Raw genomic sequence first — 20,030 nt, 5'->3', positions numbered from 1 at the left:
TTCACGTGAAAGAAAAAAAAAAAAAAAAGAAAAAAAAAAGAAAAGAGGAAAAAGAAAAAAGAAAAGAAACGGAAAAATAAAAAGAAAGAAATATGGAGATTTTTATGGCATGAAAAAAAAAAAAGAAGAGATTATAGCCGAAAAGAGATACGAGCTCATTTGTGAGCCATCCGAAATTCCCCGAATATTCTTCGTTGCATCTTCGTCGAGAACTTTTCCTAAGCACCCCGCGTACATCAAGCCAATCGTCATCTACCACGTGATCATTACCCTTCTACCCCACCTCGTCCTCCACCCTTGAGCGAGCGGGTTTAGAATAACCCGTAACTCCGTCGTTCTATTCACTCGTATGTTCGATTTCGACTGGTTCGTGTCATCGTTCTCTTCCTTTATACTATTCTTCGAGCTCTCGAAAACGTATCTACGATCATGGAGGTTGCCAAAGGTAAGACTTGAAAACGAAGAAATAAATATTACGTTTAATATTTTAAAAAGACGAACGAAATCATCTTCACTTTTTGCAATCACTTTATTATTTATCACTGGAGTACTCATTTTATTATTTCTTTTAGAAGTGCGTAAAATATTCTTTCTCTCTTTCTCTTTATTATTTTACTTTTTCTAACAGAAATTTTAATTTTTAAAAATTATTATTTCGTTGTCGAAATCAAAAAAAAATTTTTTTTTTTTTTTTCATAAAATTTTCAAAGGAAAATATCAACGATCATTTCTTGAAGACAAATATATCACGGAAAAAATATTGATATTTGTAATTGATCAAATGATGCTATAAGACTTTGTAATATATCTCGAGTAACGTCTTAGATTGTAATAAAAGAAATATTCAAATATTCTTTCCTCGTTCGAGATATAAATATCCTTCTATATGCTCATGAATTTTTCAAAAAAGTACAATTTATGCTTACCGAATGTACAATATATACAGAAGCAAACAAGTTAAATGTATTTCATAATGTCTCAAACTATATACTATAAATAATACGAATATCGGATATCAATAATATTTGTTCGACATTAAAAAAAAATATATGGAACTATCTTACAGCTTGTTCGGCATATAATCGATTAACAGATAATAATTTAGAACGGTTACGAAATTCTAATCGTATTCTAATTTTCAAGTACAATTAACCAATATCTGAAATTCACAGAAATCTGATTATCTTACACTTTATTTAACACATAATCGATTAATAGATAATAGTTCGAGATAATTAGTTACAATGCTACTAATCGTATTCTAATGTTTAAATACATTTAATCAAATCTCTTAAATTTGCAGTATCACTGATCGTCCATAAAACAAATGAAATTAATTATCACATTCTTCAAAATTCCGCTTTGTAGACTTAAAAAAAAAAAAAAAAAAAGGAAAAGAAGAATGAAAAAGGAAAAGAAATTCAATACAATATAACAATTCATTTTTCAGCAAACGATACAGCGAGTAGCCTAGTCGAACAATCGAACGTTGAATCGGCATTGAAGTCGGTGAAAACATTGCAGAGTACTCAAAGCGTACAAACCAAATCAGTGATCGAGTCGTCGACTTCCATTAAATCGGTGACCACGTCGTCGAGCAGGTCGCATCGATCGATGGAGTACGAGGAGTCGGTTGAATACACCGATGAATAAACTCATCTCGCGGCGAAATCCCAGAGTTCCACAAAAAACCAAGTGGACACCGAACGTGGTCGAGGCTAAGGTGTTAACGGCATGCTAAATTATTTGATCGACTACAACTTAGTCCGATCTATTGTATAGAAAAGGAAGAAAAAAATGTCCTCCGTCATCTAATGTCATAAAGGTACGACTTACGACAATGTTTAAGTTCTTTAAAGATCTATCTTTTTTTTTGTTTTTGTCGAACGAAGAAAAAAGTCTTCCTTCGATTATATTTTCTTTTCTTCTCGAAATATTCGATAATATAAAATAATTTCATGAATTAAGGAATATATCTTAATCGTAAAAATCTTATCGCAAATGATACGAACGGGTCGACGAAAGAGAGAGAGAGTGAGAGAGAGAGTGAGAGAGAGAGAGAGGGGGGAGGGGTGAGAGAAAGAACATAAAGGAAGAAAAGTTATAAAAATAAAAAATAAAAAGAAAATGTCTAAGAACATGAACGTGAATCAACGTGGAATACTTCGAGAAAAATTGACTCTCTTTATCGTACGACGACGGGTCAAGGCAAGAGCCAGGAATGCCAGTCTCGATCGAAGATGTCTACGTTAAAGAAAAAGACAAGAAGAATAAGAAGAATAAGAGGAAGAAGAAGAAAAAGAAAAAGAAAAAAACAAATACGCGGAGGAACGTCTGGAAGTCTCGGCTACGAGTTTGGCTCCACTCCAAACGCCGGGTTCGCCGCCAAATAGCAAAGAGCCCCTTCTTTTTTCTTTTACGAATTCCCGTTCGTCTTTCTCCCCACTATTGGACGTTCACCTCCCCTTATACTCTAGTCCAAACCCTTTTCGCTCGAATGTTCCGTCATTGTCACGTCTTAAAAACCCGATTTTCATCCCAACGAATCGTTTAATCTTTGTACAATAAAATTTCTAAGACCGACACTTTGTTATTCCCTCCTAAAATCGATTTATCATCAATATAATTTATCATAAAAAATATTTTCACGATAATAATAATTGCAACAACAAAAAGAAAAAAAAGAAAAGGAATTCTTTCGTCGGATCAACAACATCGTATTACAGCGTTGTATCGTCATTTTGATAATGAATAATAATAAGTAATTTAAATAATAATATAATAATTTAAATATTATAATAATGAGTAATTATAAATTATAAATAGGTTTTTATAAAACCTTTTTAAAGTACCTTTTTTTTCCTTTATTTACTTCTTTTTTTTTTTTTCTTTTTGTTTTTTCACTTTAATTAAAAGAATTCGATGGAAATTTAACTAGAACTAGAAAACGTATGCGAAGTTGTGATTCATTATGAGCACGAGAAAAATAAAAGGAAGTGTGTTTAGACAAAAGCATGATGAACCGTGGTTTATAGTTTTCGCATTTCATTACTCTAAAATTGTACCACCGGCACCGTTTAAACGAATTCCACATGGAATAGCTGCTTGTCGTCGACTAAATTCAACGCTGCCAACCAGTCACAAAGTGATTCATACTTGGCAAGATAATCGTATCCATATGGCTCAAAACAATTCATACAAAGAACGTATGCTTTTATTACGTTATCTCCTTCAGGTTTTTCTTTTCTCTATTCCTTCAAGTTGAGTCGTTCCATTTTAAAAGAGATATTAGATTCAGAAAGATTAATAACATCCTTATTAACGGCTTGTAACGAATGTATTACAATGATCGTTAAATAGAATAAATTATTAGAAAATATTGTTTAAAGAGAAAAAAATTGTCATTCGAACGTACAGATAAGTCACAATTATTTTATCTGTCAAATCGATAATTAATATTGTAATTTAACTAATATCAAATTAACCATTCCACGACAAATATAAAAACATTCTGGCAAAATTTCAATATAATATCACAATAGGACGTAAGAAAATAAGAAAATAATAATTTTTCTTCTATCTGATAAATAATAAACGAATAATAATTATCGAAATTAAAACGTCATCTACAAGTTAATCTATTACGTTCGATATTTTAAAAAAATATTTTCTTCTTCACTTTATGCTTAGGAAAAAGAAAAGGAATAAGAACAAAAGCAAAATGGTTTTATCTTGGAGGAAAAATAATTTGCAAAAAATAAAAAAAAGTATCCCAAGAGATATCAAAGAGGGGGATTTGATTTCTTTCGATTTATCTCCTTTTCACTTCGCATGAAGCTAGCTTAAACTTTGGAACACAAGAACAAGCATAATACGGCAAAATTTTGAGTAAGAGGATATTACGCATACTTTGCGTATTCTTTAAGTTATATCCAAAGTCGACAAATGCGTACTCTTGCTGTCTCTATATATTGAAATATAAACATACTTATTGGATCGATGCAAAATTTTATCGCATTTTTTATAAAAAAAATTTGAAGAACTAAAAAAAGTTTTAAATAAATAATTTTTGTATAAAAAGTGGAACGAACTTTTGCATCAATCCAATATAATATCAGCTATATATACAACGTAATCTCATTTGATCGAATAGAACACGACGTTAAATTTGATTTATCGATTGTTTGAAAAGAAAAAGAAAAAAAAAAATTATTTTCGAAGTGACCTCATGCCGAGGAATCAAACAGATGAATATTTTCGTGGAAGGTTTCTAAAAAGAGAAAAAAGAATAAAAAAATGAATAAAAGAATCGAAATTATTCGATTAAGGATACGAATAAATTATTGTATCTAATTCGAGTCTGACATCTCAATCAAACAACATTCCAAATGCCTATAGAATTAAAAGTTCTTACTGACTCGGAGGAGAACGATTAGTATGCAATTAGTTCAGAAATTTTTTTGGTTTTTTAGTAGCCAAATATAAACGTACGACGAGTCGTCTCCGATTCTCCTTGTCGAGTCATAAATGGAAGAATATCAAATAAGAAATTTTTAAATAAATGAATACGAGAGATCTCTACTTTGATTCGACTAGACTTTAAAAAGGAAGAGGGGGAGAAAATTTCCATGGATACAAACTCATACAGGAATTACTCGAAATAGAAAATCATAAATAAGTCTGGTGAGTCAAAAGTGCTTTGAATATTTCATTAAAACGTCATTGACTATCATAGTTATCGCGCTCTCGTAAAATCAAAACCTTCCTTCTGATCCATTTTCTTAAAAATTTAAAAATAAACAAAAAAAAAACAAGCAGACAGAAACAGAGAGAGAGAGAGAGAGAGAGAGAGAGAGAGAGAGAGAAAGAAACAAAGAATCAAAGATAACGCAAAGTTACACTTTACTAATCCTTTTTATCATCATATATATGTCAGATAATCCGAAAAGCAAATTGAATAAACCATTTCTCTATCTTTTAAGGAAGATTGTATCACAAAAAAAGAAGTTTTATCTATCATTTGTCCGAAAACACCGGCCCTTTCACAAGAGTAAATAACCTCTAGCTTAACAACAAAAATGATGGACAGGGAGAAGACAGACAAACAGATAAATAGAAAGAGAGAGAGAGAGGGAAGGGAAAGAAAAAAAGAAGTGTAAAGAAGAAGAAAAGAAATAAGTCGATAGTCGATCTCTTCTTGAGAAAAAGATGTTCCAGTGTGAAGAAAGAAAAAAATGTCTGAATGAGAGGGAGAAGAATACTCGAGAACTTTTTTTCTTCTCTCTCTCTCTCTCTCTCTCTCTCTCTCTCTCTCTCTCTCTCTCTCTCTCTCTCTCTCTTGTTGGCTTTTTTATGTACGCGAAAGAAAATTTCTCTCGTTCTTAAGAAAAGCCGAAGAAAAGAAGGAACCGGAAAATCGTTAGGTGATAGACAGTTTCTCGGCAATTGTCGTTTCGAAACGATAAGAAGAAAAATGCATGTAACCCAGTGCCCTTATTTCTTACGAAGATTTGACTTATCAAACGAGTTTTTATCGAAGCTCTCGCATTCGCATTCGAACACGCAGACGAAATGACATGACATAACGCAATGCAACAGAACGAGAACGAGGAAAAGGAGATAGAGGAGAACGAGAAAGAAGAAAAGACTTATCTGCGAACATAAGTGTAAGCTTTTAAAGCTACAAAGGTCGAACAAGATGGTTCGCAATTCGATCGTTGCCAAAATCATTGTCTTACCTCTAACCTTTCGTTTCCACTATCGAAAAGTATCCATTTATTCCGGTTGAATACATTCTTGGATATTCACCTTGAATTTGAATGAAAGGGACACGGTTTTTTTTTTTTTTATATATATTTTCCTTTTATGTTTTTCCCTCTTTTGGCTTTAAGAAACAAGAAGGAAAGAAAGAAGAAATTATTATTTTCTTCGAAAAAAAATATGCGCCGACAAAGGAAAGACAAGGATATTAATCTATGGGCGATGGGATGATTAAAGAAAAAAATATATAAATAAATAAATAAATAAATAAATAAATAAATAAATAAATAAATAAATAAATAAATAAATAAATAAATAAATAAATAAATAAATAAATAAATAAATAAATAAATAAATAAATAAAATGAGAAGAAAAAGAAATTAAAAATTGAAAAACACGCTAAAAAATTGTTCTACCTTCTAACCCGTGACCGCTGTCCCTTGTCACTTTGAATTATCGATCGAATTTAACTAAATGGTTATTCTATAACTTGATAATAACCTTTAGAAAAACGTCTGATCCTTTTTGCGAACGTCGATACTAAAATCTCACGTTGGTTTATCGTTTTGAGTGACGTACCCTACCTAGCTATATTTTAAGTTATTTACTCGCTCGCACAAAGAAGCGATTTAACGGCAGTTCACTCGAGGAAGCCAGAAAATATGATCGATGTATTTCACTCATCATTGTTACGAGTTTGAAGAGAGAGAGAGAGAGAGAGAGAGAGAGAGAGAGAAAGAGCGAGAGAGAGAGAGAGAAAAATAAAAATGTATGCGCGTGTACGCACTCGTTGTTCTTTATTTATACACACAAACAAACATACATACGAACTATCATTTTTTCCTTGTATACAATTAACTCGTTTTCCGAACTTAACAAGAACGTATTACGATATTATCGATATTCTTAATCGATATCGATATCCTTAATCGATTATCATTTCCTTGAAACTTTTCATACGACTTTTTCCCCTTTTTTTTTAAATTAATCAGAATTATCCTTTTATTACAAATATCGTTTCCTCTTTGATATTTGATATGTGATTTATATGATATTTATTAAAGAAGGATTCTCTCATCCTCTTCTCGCATAATGATTATCCTTTTGATTAAAATGATTTTCTAATCGATTTGCTTCGACTTTCCTCGATAACTCTTGAGAATTTTTTTGCGTACAAAGAAGGAATCGTAAACGCGATATATAAAGACATATTACAATGAAACGAATAAAATAATGGGCGGAGGAAATAAGAATGATAGGCTCAAGGGAAAAAGAAAAGAAAAGAAAAGAAAAGAAAAGAAAAGGAAGAAAACAAAGACAGAGAAAAAAGAGGAAAAGAAGAAAACAGAAAAAAACTTGGCCTAATACGATTCGTCAGGTATTACGATGTTCTTTTGTCTTGGAATCGATCTTAAAGGCCAACTCTTGTATTTCGTTAGACCTACTGGCCCTTTACGCTCGAAAGGATCTACTTACTTACTTACTTACTTACTTACTTACTTACTTACTTATTTATCTACGGAAATAAGGAAAAACAAGATGAGATTCTGAGAAGAAAATTATTCTACGAATTCTTCTATGCGGATTATAATCTTAGCACTTTTTCTTTATTTGTTATTTTCACCGTACAGTATTCGATTATGTTTTATGAATCTAATCATGTGAAAAAGAAATGCTTCGAGAATCATTTCAAGATAAATATCTCTTATTGATTATTATATTATAAATAATAAATGTGATAGAGTTTTGAAGTTCTAAAGTTTAAAAATTTAATCAGAAATATTTTGAGAATCATTTCGTAAAAAAATCTTCTATCAACCAAATATAACCAACCAATGTTGAGAGTTTTTTAAAATGAGAGTTTCGTGAGCTTCGATTCCCGAAAAAAAAAAATGCTTCGTTTCAAATATCTTTCAAAATCGATATTGACGAACTCCTTCAAGAAAGCCACAATCGATTTCTTATATAAATATTTAACTGTATCTAACGATCTCCTTTGCATTAGAAATTTTGCAAACGAACTCTCTTCCGAACTGTAAAGGCTAACATTCCTTTTCCTATATACGTTTCTACACATCTTGTTAACCTATTTACGTCAAATACGAAAACGAAGACGCGTTTATGGGTTTCAAAGAACACGCTTCGTAAATATTGTTTAATACTTCTTCCTGATTTAGTTGAAAAAGAAAAAAAAAAAAAAACAAAAAAAAACAAAAAAAAAATTTCTTAAAAATATCAAATATTTCGAATGATCATAGAAAATTGATCTACATCTTCATTTATTCCTCAACTATGTAAAAGAATTTATGGAATTCATTGAATTAATCGAATTCGTCAAATTTATCAAATTCACGAAATTCTATCTAATTATGATACGAATATAACTTGTCCAAGAAACACGACGACGATATAAGAAATCTATATGTTAAAACTATCTATTAAAATATTATTTTAAATAGTATATGGAAATATAAAAGAAAAACAAATAAAAAGAAAAAGAAAATATATAAAAGATAATGCTATTACTTACCTGCTACTATTTACTGAGGTATTGCTCCTGCTACGTCGAGATATTATAGAATCGCCACGATTGACGACACCTTTGTGAGTAATACTGAATGCCCTCAATCTGTAGAGATCGTCGCCAGCTCTCGGATTGTACGCTTTTTCGGGTAAGCTGTGCACTCGAGGTCGTATATGATCCGGCACTGGAATGGTGTTGAAAAGACGATTAGAGATGAAATCCTCTCGACGAACATCCAGAACAAAGACAGAAGAAACAGAGCAAAAAGAGAAAGAAAGAAAGAAAGAGAAAGAGAGAGAGAGAGAGAGAGAGGGAGAGAGAGAAAGAGAAGAAAAAAGAAAAAGTTCACTCGAACACCATTATTGTTAAGTTTTGTTGATCGAGATATAGAATTCGTTAAAAAATTCAATTGATACGTTCTCGCGGGACTGTCGAAGAAATATCAGAAAGAAGAAAAAAGAAAGAAAGAAAGAAAGAAGTAAAAAAATAAAAAAATGGAAGGGCGAATTCGATTGAATCAATTCGCAGTTATAATAAATTTATATAGTAGGTTACGGGCCTATATGTTATACATATCTGATAGAATAAAATAACAACTTGGCATATACGTTTCTATTTGGAAAATAAATAATTCATTTCTATCGTTCTACCTTTATTTATATTAGTACGAATAAATAAAAGAATGGTTTCGCGAATAAAAGCAAAAACCTTAGTCAATCTTATTTAACGAGATTTTTTTTTCGTAAATTTGTAAATAACAAATTTGTTTTAACTGGTTGGAAAGACAAATAAATCATCGAAGAACATAAACAAAATATAGTTTAACAAACTGCTAATATGATGTTATTCACGGTATAAAATCTATTAGTTTCAATATGTATATCTTACAGGAATCTGCAGAGATTTCTGCCTACATAATCTCTAAACAACGAACGCTTCGTCTATGAATAGCATGATTCACTCATGTACTCCCACGAAGCTGAAGCTAGGTTATAGCTCCGAAAATCATGTCTCAAGCAACTATGGTACGTTCTATGACTGTTTATGTTTCATTGTTCAAATAAACTTTAGTTATAGTTGGTTAATTCTTAATTAGATTAATATGATTGGATGAAAAGAGGAAAATAAGAAATGAAAGAAAAAAAAACAAAAAAAAAAAAACAAAAAAAAAAAAACAAAAAAAAGGAAAAATAAAAAAGAAAATGTAAAAATAAATTGTAAAAATCGTCAAGTATTACGGAAATTTTTAACTAAAACTTGATATTTGCTCTGGTATTCTAAATGAACCAACGTTATTGCAGAAAAAAAGGAAGAAAAAGAAAAGTAGAGGAAGGAGAAGTAGGAGAAACAAGAAAAAAAAAATATAAACGATGCGTTTATCGGATTAATCCTTAAAAACGAAAGAAAAAATCGATATACCGAGAGATTCGCTTTTAGACGAAATTAATTAACTTTTGTCTGACACAAAACAAGAAAAAATTGGATTCCAAAAGCCGTTTCCGCTTTTCCAATTTGGAATTCAAATTTTCGAATCTGTTCAAACGAAACTTTAATCACGTTGAGGAACGTGAGACAAACAGGCTCAAATTCCTACTAATAACACGCATACTTTTCAACTTTCATCAGATGAAATTGATCGAACAAGTTTGACGAATATTAAATATAAAACGAATTATCCATCGATAAAAAAGAGAGAACTTTTCAATATCAGTATTAACCAATTTTAAAAACGTTTACGTGTCAGATAATTAGAACGATAATTTGAAGAAATTAAAATTTTTCTTTTTATTACATCGTAATAAATAAGGGAAAAGTTTTTTTTTTTTAAATAATATTATGTTATATAATAAATCTATAAATTATTATAAAAATATATTATAATATTACAGTATAATAACTAACGTAATGGTTAATAAAAAAAAAAAAAAAATTAAAATTAAAATAAAAATATGGTATATAACATTATTATATTATATTATATCATATATATATGTGGGATGGAGGTTCCAGAGCTAGTTAGGTATGTGTGTGTGTGCGTATGTCAGATATGCCGATCGACAGTTGAACGAAAAGATGAAAGATTTCAGGACTAGTTAGTTATGTGTTGTGTGTGTGAGATATACCGATGGAAGGTTCCAGATCTAATTAGTCGTGTGTGTATGTGTGTGTGTGAGATATACTGATGGAAGGGTCCAGAGCTAATTAGTCGTGTGTGTGTGTGAGTATGTTAAGGTAAGCTGATCGGTAGTCAAGAAGAACGTGATTTGTCTTTTGGGAGTAACAGTTGTTTATGGAAAGAAAAGCAAAAGTTATTTTAAGAGAGAGAGAGAAAGAGCGAATGAACAGCTTTAAGAGAATATTGAATATTGTCCTGGGAGGACTAACGAGAATAATGAAAAGAATATTATAGAGAAAAAAGAGTAACAAGAAATGTCTTGAATAGGCCAAAGTTCTAGAAAAGAGTTATAGTTTCCAAGTTGTTACATCCTAACTATAGTATCTTGTTAATAAAGTTCGTGCTAACCAAAAGTGTATGATTCTAGTTTGTCAGTCCGTATTTTCCAGGTAGAGTTTCAAAATATATCCTATATATATATACATATATATATATATATATATATATATATATATATAAAGTAAATATACCATAATTTTAATAATTCGAAATATTAATATTAATTCAAAAATCCAATGTATCAGGTTAGCGAAAATTTAATTAATTCTTTGTAAATCGAATTTATGTATTTTCGCGAGATAACAATATAGAAAGGTAATATAAACGATTATGAAATTTGAATAACTCTGTAGATTTCAGTGTATTGAAAGTAAAAGGAAGTGAAGGGAGTCTATTTCTCTTAGTAATTGCTTTTCCAGAACGACTTGCAAAGCATATCGATGAGCTAACGGTACAAGAAGCAATAGCTTGTTCATATAAGGTAGCACTATGTGAGCATATTAATGTAGTTAGAGTCCATGGGCCACTCGACAAGTTCATCTTATGATACGACGATGCCTTATTGGAAAGAGAAGACGTGGTTGCACTGAGTTTCTCATTCAAAATTCGATTGAAGAACTTGGCCATAAAAGTAAAAGGTATCATCCCTTTGCTCCTATCCAAGTATACTAACTTTGACTGGTAAGTTATATTATTACAACGTTATATATATATATATATATATATATATATATATATATATATATTGTATATATAATTAATAATCTATAATACATGATATCTGTACATTTGTACATTTTCGTATAGAGATTTATAAATATATAATATTTAATAATATGATAATACTTATAAATTGTAAGTATTCATTTAATTTTATATTGAATTTATACGATATCAGTATAATTAATTAAATGAACTAATTGTTTGATTGTAATTTATTTTTGTCGATTCGTTTAAAAATTTGTATAAACGATTTATTAATAAAATACTCTTTTGAGATGAATAATATACGTTATATCTATTAACAACATATAAATCATTATATAAATTTAAATCCTTCATTAAATGCACAATATTCTTGAAAAGTTTTTCAAAGGTCAAATATTAAGCCGAACACTCCACGTGGAAGGTTACTTCTTAACTCGAGACATAAACTTAAATTAAATTATTCTCTCTTTGCTATGAACGGACCCGTTTTGAATTCTATGATAAACTTTTGTAAGTGGAAGCGCTTTCCTTTCAATTTGTTGACTACAACAACTGTTATCTTTCCTTTGACAAGAAACGAAATAAAACTTGAATGAAAATCAGTATATCTGTCTGATATATCTTTTTATTTTTGTTTTTTCTTTCTCATGGATTAATTCTACAAAAAAAAAAAAAAAAAAAAAAAAAAAAAAAAAAAAAAAAAGAAAAGAGTAAAAAAAGAAAAAAGATAAACATCAAGAAAATTTATCGAACCGCAAAAAAGAAAAAAAGAACAATAAAAACAAATCCATCATTCGTTATAGATAAATTCGATTAAAATATTGTTTACGAGATCATAGTATTTTCATCAAGCAAAAAAGTTGTAATTTAATAAAAATTCATTCTATCTATTTGATACGTGTTAGAGATCGATGACACTTTTTTGTCTGCGGTTTCTTATAATCCAGCTTTGCAAATTCAAAGCATATCTATCGGGGTTGTCGTGTAACTGTGTGTGAAAACTATCACACGATCGAATGCACTTATCTCAAGTATACCACTGCGGTGGAACTCTCATGTATATTATACCTAATATCAAAGGAAATTCTATTGTATATTCTCGTCAATTTCTATCCTATGAGTACGTTAACTTCTAATCCTCTTGATCTTATATATATATATATATATATATATATATATATATATATATATATATATATATATAATATATGAATACAAAAGTATATGTAATATAATGAATTCACTTTCAAAATAAATCTTTTAGAAAAATCTCAAAATAAAATTTTCGTAATGATTTTCGACATTTTCGATTAAATAAACAAATAAATTAATACAAATGATCGTTCTTATTGAATTTTTCTTTTATTTCTTATTTTTTTTTTACTAATTTGTTCGTACGTCAAATATAAAAAAAATTTCTTTTGTTATAAAAACTTCGTTTCTCTAAAATTAAAAATTTTATTTATAATTATTTTAATTTAAAAAGATGAAACAATTAATTATTTGTTGATAATGGCTTATTAAATCTTATCGCAAAATGATTTGAATAAATTCTATTTACGTAGATATATATGTAGGTACACGTAAATTACTGTAATCATTTTTATATTCTTTTCTATTTTCTTTCTTAACAATGAGCGTAATACGAACGATTTTGAATGATTACTGCTTTTGTCCATAATGGAGGTCAAAGTTTTTATTATCTTACGTTCTCTATCTTTTTCTCTCTCTCTCTCTCTCTCTCTCTATCTATCTATCTATCAATCCATTTCTCTCTTCACTTTTCTTTGTCTGTGAAAAATTTTATCTTGATGATAAATCTTACATCATAATAAATAAATAAATTTAGTGATGTAGGTATTCAATTTAGTGATGTAGGATTCAGGATTAGATTTCACTATCTTTTTGAAAATAAATTTAAAATTAAGTTTAGTAAAGAATGAAGAGAATAAGAAAGTCGTTGGCACATAACGTTATTAAATATTGCCATTTTACATCAAATTATCTCCTAATTAGAATAATCTATCTTTGTTGCATGCTACTTTATTTTAAAGAAGACAAGAAGAAGAATATTCTAAAAGGAGATAACAAAAGAGGAAAATGCCTTAAAAATGATAACCATCTACCTTGAGCTTTTTAAGATCTTTTGTTAGTATTCTTGACGTTCCTGGACGGAAAAAAAAGAAAGGGAGAGATAGAGAGAGAGATAGAGAGAGAAAGAGAGAGAGAGAGAGAGAGAGTAAGAGAGAGAGAGTAAGAGAGAGAAAGAGAGAGAGACATAAAATGCCAAAATCGATCCAGCTTCAGTTTAGTGAAAATACATGTATACGATGAGTCATGTAATGTAAATAGTTCGAATAACTTTTAAATTATGCGTTGAATAAAAAAATTGTTGCATATAAAAATTCGAAAGTCATATTGTACAGCGTATCAATTTCTTTTTTTTTTTTTTTTTTTGTTTTTATAGATAAATAAGTAATTATTCTAATAAGTAAATAACTGATAAATTAAGAAAATGTTAAATCAGTACAAAATTTAAAGTGACTATTTATCGCTTTTAAAATAAATTATTAATGAAATATTTTATTTATTTTTTGTTTCTTTTTTTTTTCAAAAATTTTCCGTTATAATACTGCTATTATATTTTGGCAAGTAATCCTACTTTATTGCGATTTTTTATCATTCGGTATCAAAGATATTAGAGAAAGGTGTTATCAATGAAGGAAATACTACTACTATCTTAGCAGTCGTAAATAAGGGATAGACTATAGCAATAAAGTAGGATTACTTGCGTTGATAAATACTGCTAAGTAAACTACGTTGTCTTATTGAAATCTTTGATAGCATTCAATTTTGAATTTCAAAATTAACCAAAGTAAATTTTTAAGAAATAAAATAAAATATATCATTACGTATTAGTTTTAACATTAATAAAAATAAATAAATTTTTACTTTCTAATTTAAATATTATTGCAAAATTAAAGCAAAATTTTGACGTAAAATTACAATATCCTATATAAGAAAGTAAAATTTGATCTTTAAATTTTCTAAACGTTTCGGAAGAAAGTAAAAATAATTTTTCATGTAGAATTTATTCAAAATACATTAAATGATTCACCTTATACGTATTTCATTTCGTTGTCTTGCATTAAGTCATTATAGAACGTTTTACTATTATTAGATAACAAAGATATGTATATAATTAAAATATTATTCATTATACTACATATTCATAAATAAGAAAATTACTCAACTTTCAATTCACATAGAAATCTATAAGATATTCGATATTTCAATATATTAAAGATTCTATAAAATTTTCTTTTACTTTATATGTTTTATAGAAATAAGTAAGAAGATGTCTTACGAGCTTCTTTCATTCTTTCTTTTCTAAAGAGAGTACAACGTCTTACAAAGGACATAGAATATTATATGAAGCACGTCACCTTTGCGAACAGTGGCTATGAAGGATTACACAATTTGCTTTTCGTCCGTCCGTCAAGAAACGTCGATCTAAGTCCATTTTGTTTTTCATTATAAGTCTACAATACAATTACGTCTCGACCAATTCGAGTTAAACAAATAAAAAATTTGCAAATATAATTGTAATCTCACTAATAAAATATAATTTATAACAAATTAATGTTATTTAATTTAAAGATAATTATCTACGTATATATATATATAGATTAGATCAAAATTGAAGATATAAATAAAAAGAATTATATCTCGATGATCAATTAATTATTCGTTTAAATATGGAATATTATGTACTATCGCTGATCTTGAATTAAAAATGAAAACATTTAACAAAATATATAACTGATATATTTAGAAAGAAGAAAGAGCTTTATACGTTTTCCCATGATAACCCTTGTACGTTTTCCCACAATACCCTTGATAGCTCAGAAAGCTTATATCTCATTCTTGTTCTATGCAAACAACTCAGTATTCTAGTTGCTGAATATGTTCAGCGTTTCGAGCGTTACGGAGAAGCAATAACGCTTAAGTTTTTATCGTTCTCGATTCTATCCACGATATAGCTTCGATCTTTTCTTTATACTCTCCATTACCGTTAATGTTCCGTGTTATCTTTTTTTCAAGGTCTTTTTTTTTATTTATTTTTTTTTTCCTTCAGTAACTCTTATTTTCTACGAATAGACGATCGATATATTTAAAAATAAAAATTTTCGATAAATAATATAGTATTATATTCAAGGTAATTTATTCACGATGTACATCCGTACATCCCGATGTAAAATGTCGATAAACTTTTATCTATGTTCGGATGATCTCGTACTAATTACCACTTTTATTAATCATCTCTATTCTCTATCGACGTTGTGGTATTTTATTCTATTTGTCAATGCATGTTTCGAATATTTCGATTTTTGAAATTAACGGAGAAGACGTTGTCTCGAAAAAAAATAATACAAATATTTATCTAAAAATTATTTATATTAAATAAAAAATTCTAATCTTCAAGAACTTTCTTTACGAATAATTTTAGTTTTCAAAGGTATAACGGAATCATTATAATGATCGAATGAAAATGAAGAGAAAAAAAAAAGAAACGAAGAAATAATAAAATAATCACCACAATCATTTTCACATATAGATGTATATACACATGTTATTACACTCAATTATCTTCTTTCGCTTTAATACATTAGACACGACATTTTAACGTTAATACGTTTATAATTTTGTTTATAGAAACCAAAACACATTTTCACATTCAGAAAGAAAAAAAAAAAAATATATATATATATATATATATATATATTATTTTATATTCCAATAATGGAATTGATTAAGACGTTTCGTTAAATATTATGTGTTAAACATATGTTAAACATTAAAATATGTTAAACATTAAAATTGATAAAGAAAACTCGAACGGAGAAATAAAGAAAAACGTATTAGATTAAATTAGATAATACGTACCTGGTAATTCGAGGAAATTAGAAGTCCTTCGTTGTCGGACACGTGGATGAGCATTGAAATTCAATGGACCAACATTCTCGTTACTAATATTCGATACGTTCGAGCATTGACTATCGCGAGAGCCACGGCGCGACGCCAAGTAAGCTGCAACATCGGAGAATTTCATCAAAATGCCAATGATCAAAGGGATTGCCAAAGCAACGATAACCAGTATCGCGGTGTGTAACCACGTTTCTGTGTTTCCCTCTTCCTACTATACATTATATTCTCGTATGCATAGGTAAATAATACTTATCCGTTGATATATAGAATAACCGCAAATATTCATCATTATTAGTAACACTACGCTTAAATCAACCATGTATTATATATATATATATATATATATATATATATATATGTATGTATGTATGTATGTATGTATGTATGTATGTATGTATGTATGTATGTATGTAAGTGCGCGCGTGCGCGCGCGTGTATACATATATACCCTCTAACCAAACTCAATTATCGTATTATCCAATTACTCGAATTAAAACATACAAGAAAATAATCATTTAAATGTGTCTTATTTCTTAATAATCCTATAACACTATTTAATTGAAATTATTTGTTCATATATATTTAGTATATAAATCTTGTTTCACTTTTGTCGATACAATATTAATTTTTATTTCATATTAGATGATTCATGTTTTCTAAGATAATATTACTATAGTATGACATAGTTATACTGCTGGTAGTTTTATGTCATTCATTTTGAAATTATATAATCTTTTTTTCTAACTCTAAATTTTTAAAGAAATTAAGTTATACAAGATTAATATTATAAGAAATTTAATGTTTAAACTTGGAGTTTAGTTAAGGGTCTTTTAGAAAAATTAATTTTCATAATAAAAGCTTAGGGAACAGATGGAACATGTTCTAACCCCGAGGGCAACCTTTTATGCTTTCAATCACGGGATTTTCTTAATCCTTGGCTTTTCGGATACAGAAAATGGAAAGAATTTCGAATTAAATGTGTAAGCTGGTCATTGAGAATAAAAACTAACTTCTATGTATTTTTGATATTTTGCATTGGAGTACATGCGTGAAAAGATGTATTAATATTGGAAAAATTGAAAATATGAAGAAGATTAGCTCTCATAAAACTATCACATATAGATATGTATCTTTTGAATGAAAAACGATATAATAAAACGATATAATCATTCCAAAACGAACTATTTAAAAAGAAAAGAGAAAACAAAATCGAAAAATAAATAAAAAATTATTAAAAATAAAATAAAATAAATGTTTTAATTAATTGTGTAATTATTAAAATTTTTTTATTTAATAATAATTCAAATGACTTAATTATAAATTAAAAAAAGAAATAATATAATCAAAAGAAAGAAGTAAGAGAAAAGCAAAAAAATAATAAATAATACACAAAAGATGAAGAAAGTATGATATAATATTTATAACAATATTATTAAAAGATTTACAAGAAATCCTTTTATTGTTGGTCTTGAAATCTCGCCTGTATTCAATCTCGCTTATAAAGACCACCGTGAAAAGCAATTATCAGCAGTTTGGCTTTTCGAGCTTTTATGTGTACCTAACTACGACGCAGGAACGAGTGGTTGTTCTGCTTATCTTCATTACACGAGCACGCGCCTAACTAAACAAGAATGAAAAAAGAGACCGTTTACCTTTCAATCGTCGATCGTCCTTCTACTGACATTTTACGAATACGAATTCGATTGACTTTACGTAACTTTATTTATCGTATATACGCGACATACAGGAGTCAGAGTTTTAATACGACATAAATTATTTTATTACAAGTCCAATGATAATCGAGCTAAACAAATTGTCTTTTTAATCGTTATTAATAATCTAACGTCTAATGATTTGTTGCATATGATACGTATGATACACATATATATCAAGTTATAAACGAAAAGATTGTTAAAAAAGTAATATAATATATATATATATATATATATATATATATATATATCAGCATGATTGATATTTTGAAATGTTAAGAAAAAAATATATAAAAATAATAATAACTTTACCTAGTCCACCCTTCATGGATCCTCGTCTTCTCGGACTAGACAATAAAGTGACTTCGGTCTCGGCATCACCGATCTCAGTAAGATCACTAGTCGATCTTCTTGCCATGTTTTTTTCTTTTCTATCATTTCCAGTGGTATCAACAGAAATTCCTTCGCAACATCGAGTAGCCTCGTTCAAGCATCCTTGACTACGATTCAAGTGACCACCCATCTTATTCACACGGGTTTTCTCGTTCACCGAACAATTTTGATCAACGTTCTCGTCTTGAGTACCAAAGCTTCCATCCTTACAAGATCTTACTTCAGAATCCGTGTGTTTGGGACTGCCATGAGACGACGAAGATGTAGGAGCTACTATTGTCGGTGATATTGGACTTTTAGGTCCGCCCAAACCAAAAGATGAATTTCTTCGAAGGTCGACCGTATTCGGACTTTTCGGTACAAAATTCGAAGAACTTACTGTTCTATTGCCAGATATAATCGTATTATTACTCGAAGCTGACATCACATTTTTATCACAGAATTTAAATATCGGTGATTTTCTACCAGACGATTGAAGCGTAGTATCACTGCTGTTAGGACTTTTCTGATTTTTATTTATTGAATAATAAGATGGACTTCGTGAGGAGCCACGTTGTTCGATATCCGTGCAACGAGCAAACGTATCGAAATCAAAATTAGTATTAGGTGTTTCCGGATAATATTCAGCTGGGAATTCAAAAACTAGAGGGGTACTCGGTGTCTTTGTAACCGACAACTGACTAGGACTTCTTTGTCCTGAGATCGGGATACGCGGCAACTGAGGCAGCTGACGTGGACTCCTTGGGGATTTAGAATGGATCGATGATTCTGGACTATTCGTCGCCATTTTTTCTACGATTTGTCTAAATATATTCTCCGTTTTCTTATTACTTCTTCCTCTACCTCCTTTCGTAAATAATTTCTTCTTTAGATTTACGCTCCTTTTTTGATCCTTAACATGGATACTTTTTTTTATTGTATTTTTTCTTTTTTCCTTTTAATGATCTCTGTTCCGATTGTCGTCGTCCTCGTTGTCGTCGTCGTCGTCGTCGTCGTCGTCGATAATAACAAACTCGATTTCTACGAATACGAATTTCGATTACTATGATGTTTCTAATTCTCTTTCTCTGTTTTTCTCAACTGTCATATCAAATATTCTCTATATGTACTCACGATCCAATTTACTTAGTTCCACGTGTTTGTCTTATAAAGTAATTGCAAAAGAGAGCAATCCAGTGATTATAAAAATTGTCGAATACTTTAAACAAGCAAATGACATTTCAAAGAAAACACAACGGACCTCGATAATGCGAAAATACAAATCATTGTTTCCTTCGATGAGCCTAATGCAAAAGGGCGTAGGTATATATTACGCAAGTTTCTATTACTTTGCATGATAATGTGAAAGAAAACCCACCCTTCGTTGAGAAAGTGAGAAAGAGAGAAAGGAGATCTTTTGAAATGAATGTTCGAGACTTATGGAAGGTGAAATATACGAGAGAAAGCTCTTTTGGGACAACGATACGAAGGACAATGGAAAATATGCTT

At 29.2% G+C, this 20,030-nt stretch overlaps 1 protein-coding gene and 1 long non-coding RNA gene across 5 annotated transcripts in view; one reads left to right on the top strand and one right to left on the bottom strand.

The window, feature by feature from the left end:
- Positions 1 to 20,030, bottom strand: part of LOC124948368 (GTP-binding protein REM 2-like) — a 42,450-nt gene that overhangs the window by 20,622 nt on the left and 1,798 nt on the right. For 2 of the 3 annotated variants that reach the window (XM_047491880.1, XM_047491878.1), the window contains exons 3-5: positions 18,462 to 19,562; positions 16,396 to 16,539; positions 8,292 to 8,469 (exon numbers count right to left, since the gene is read on the bottom strand). In XM_047491880.1, coding sequence (XP_047347836.1) covers positions 8,292 to 8,469; positions 16,396 to 16,539; positions 18,462 to 19,329 — 1,190 coding nt within the window. In that variant the 5' untranslated portion in view covers positions 19,330 to 19,562. The remainder of the gene's footprint in view (positions 1 to 8,291; positions 8,470 to 16,395; positions 16,540 to 18,461; positions 19,563 to 20,030) is intronic. The other variant, XM_047491879.1, reaches the window with a different exon arrangement.
- Positions 36 to 9,601, top strand: LOC124948369. 2 transcript variants are annotated; one of them, XR_007100699.1, is made up of 3 exons: positions 290 to 445; positions 1,451 to 9,310; positions 9,587 to 9,601. It is a non-coding gene; the product is annotated as an uncharacterized LOC124948369 (long non-coding RNA). The 2 variants fall into 2 exon arrangements; XR_007100698.1 differs by lacking the exon at positions 9,587 to 9,601 and having other exon boundaries at positions 36 to 445; positions 1,451 to 2,583.

This window comes from Vespa velutina, chromosome 4 (assembly GCF_912470025.1).
Source record: "Vespa velutina chromosome 4, iVesVel2.1, whole genome shotgun sequence".
In the NCBI taxonomy this organism is placed as follows: Eukaryota; Metazoa; Arthropoda; class Insecta; order Hymenoptera; family Vespidae; genus Vespa; species Vespa velutina.
This window is presented reverse-complemented; position numbering and strand designations above follow the sequence as displayed.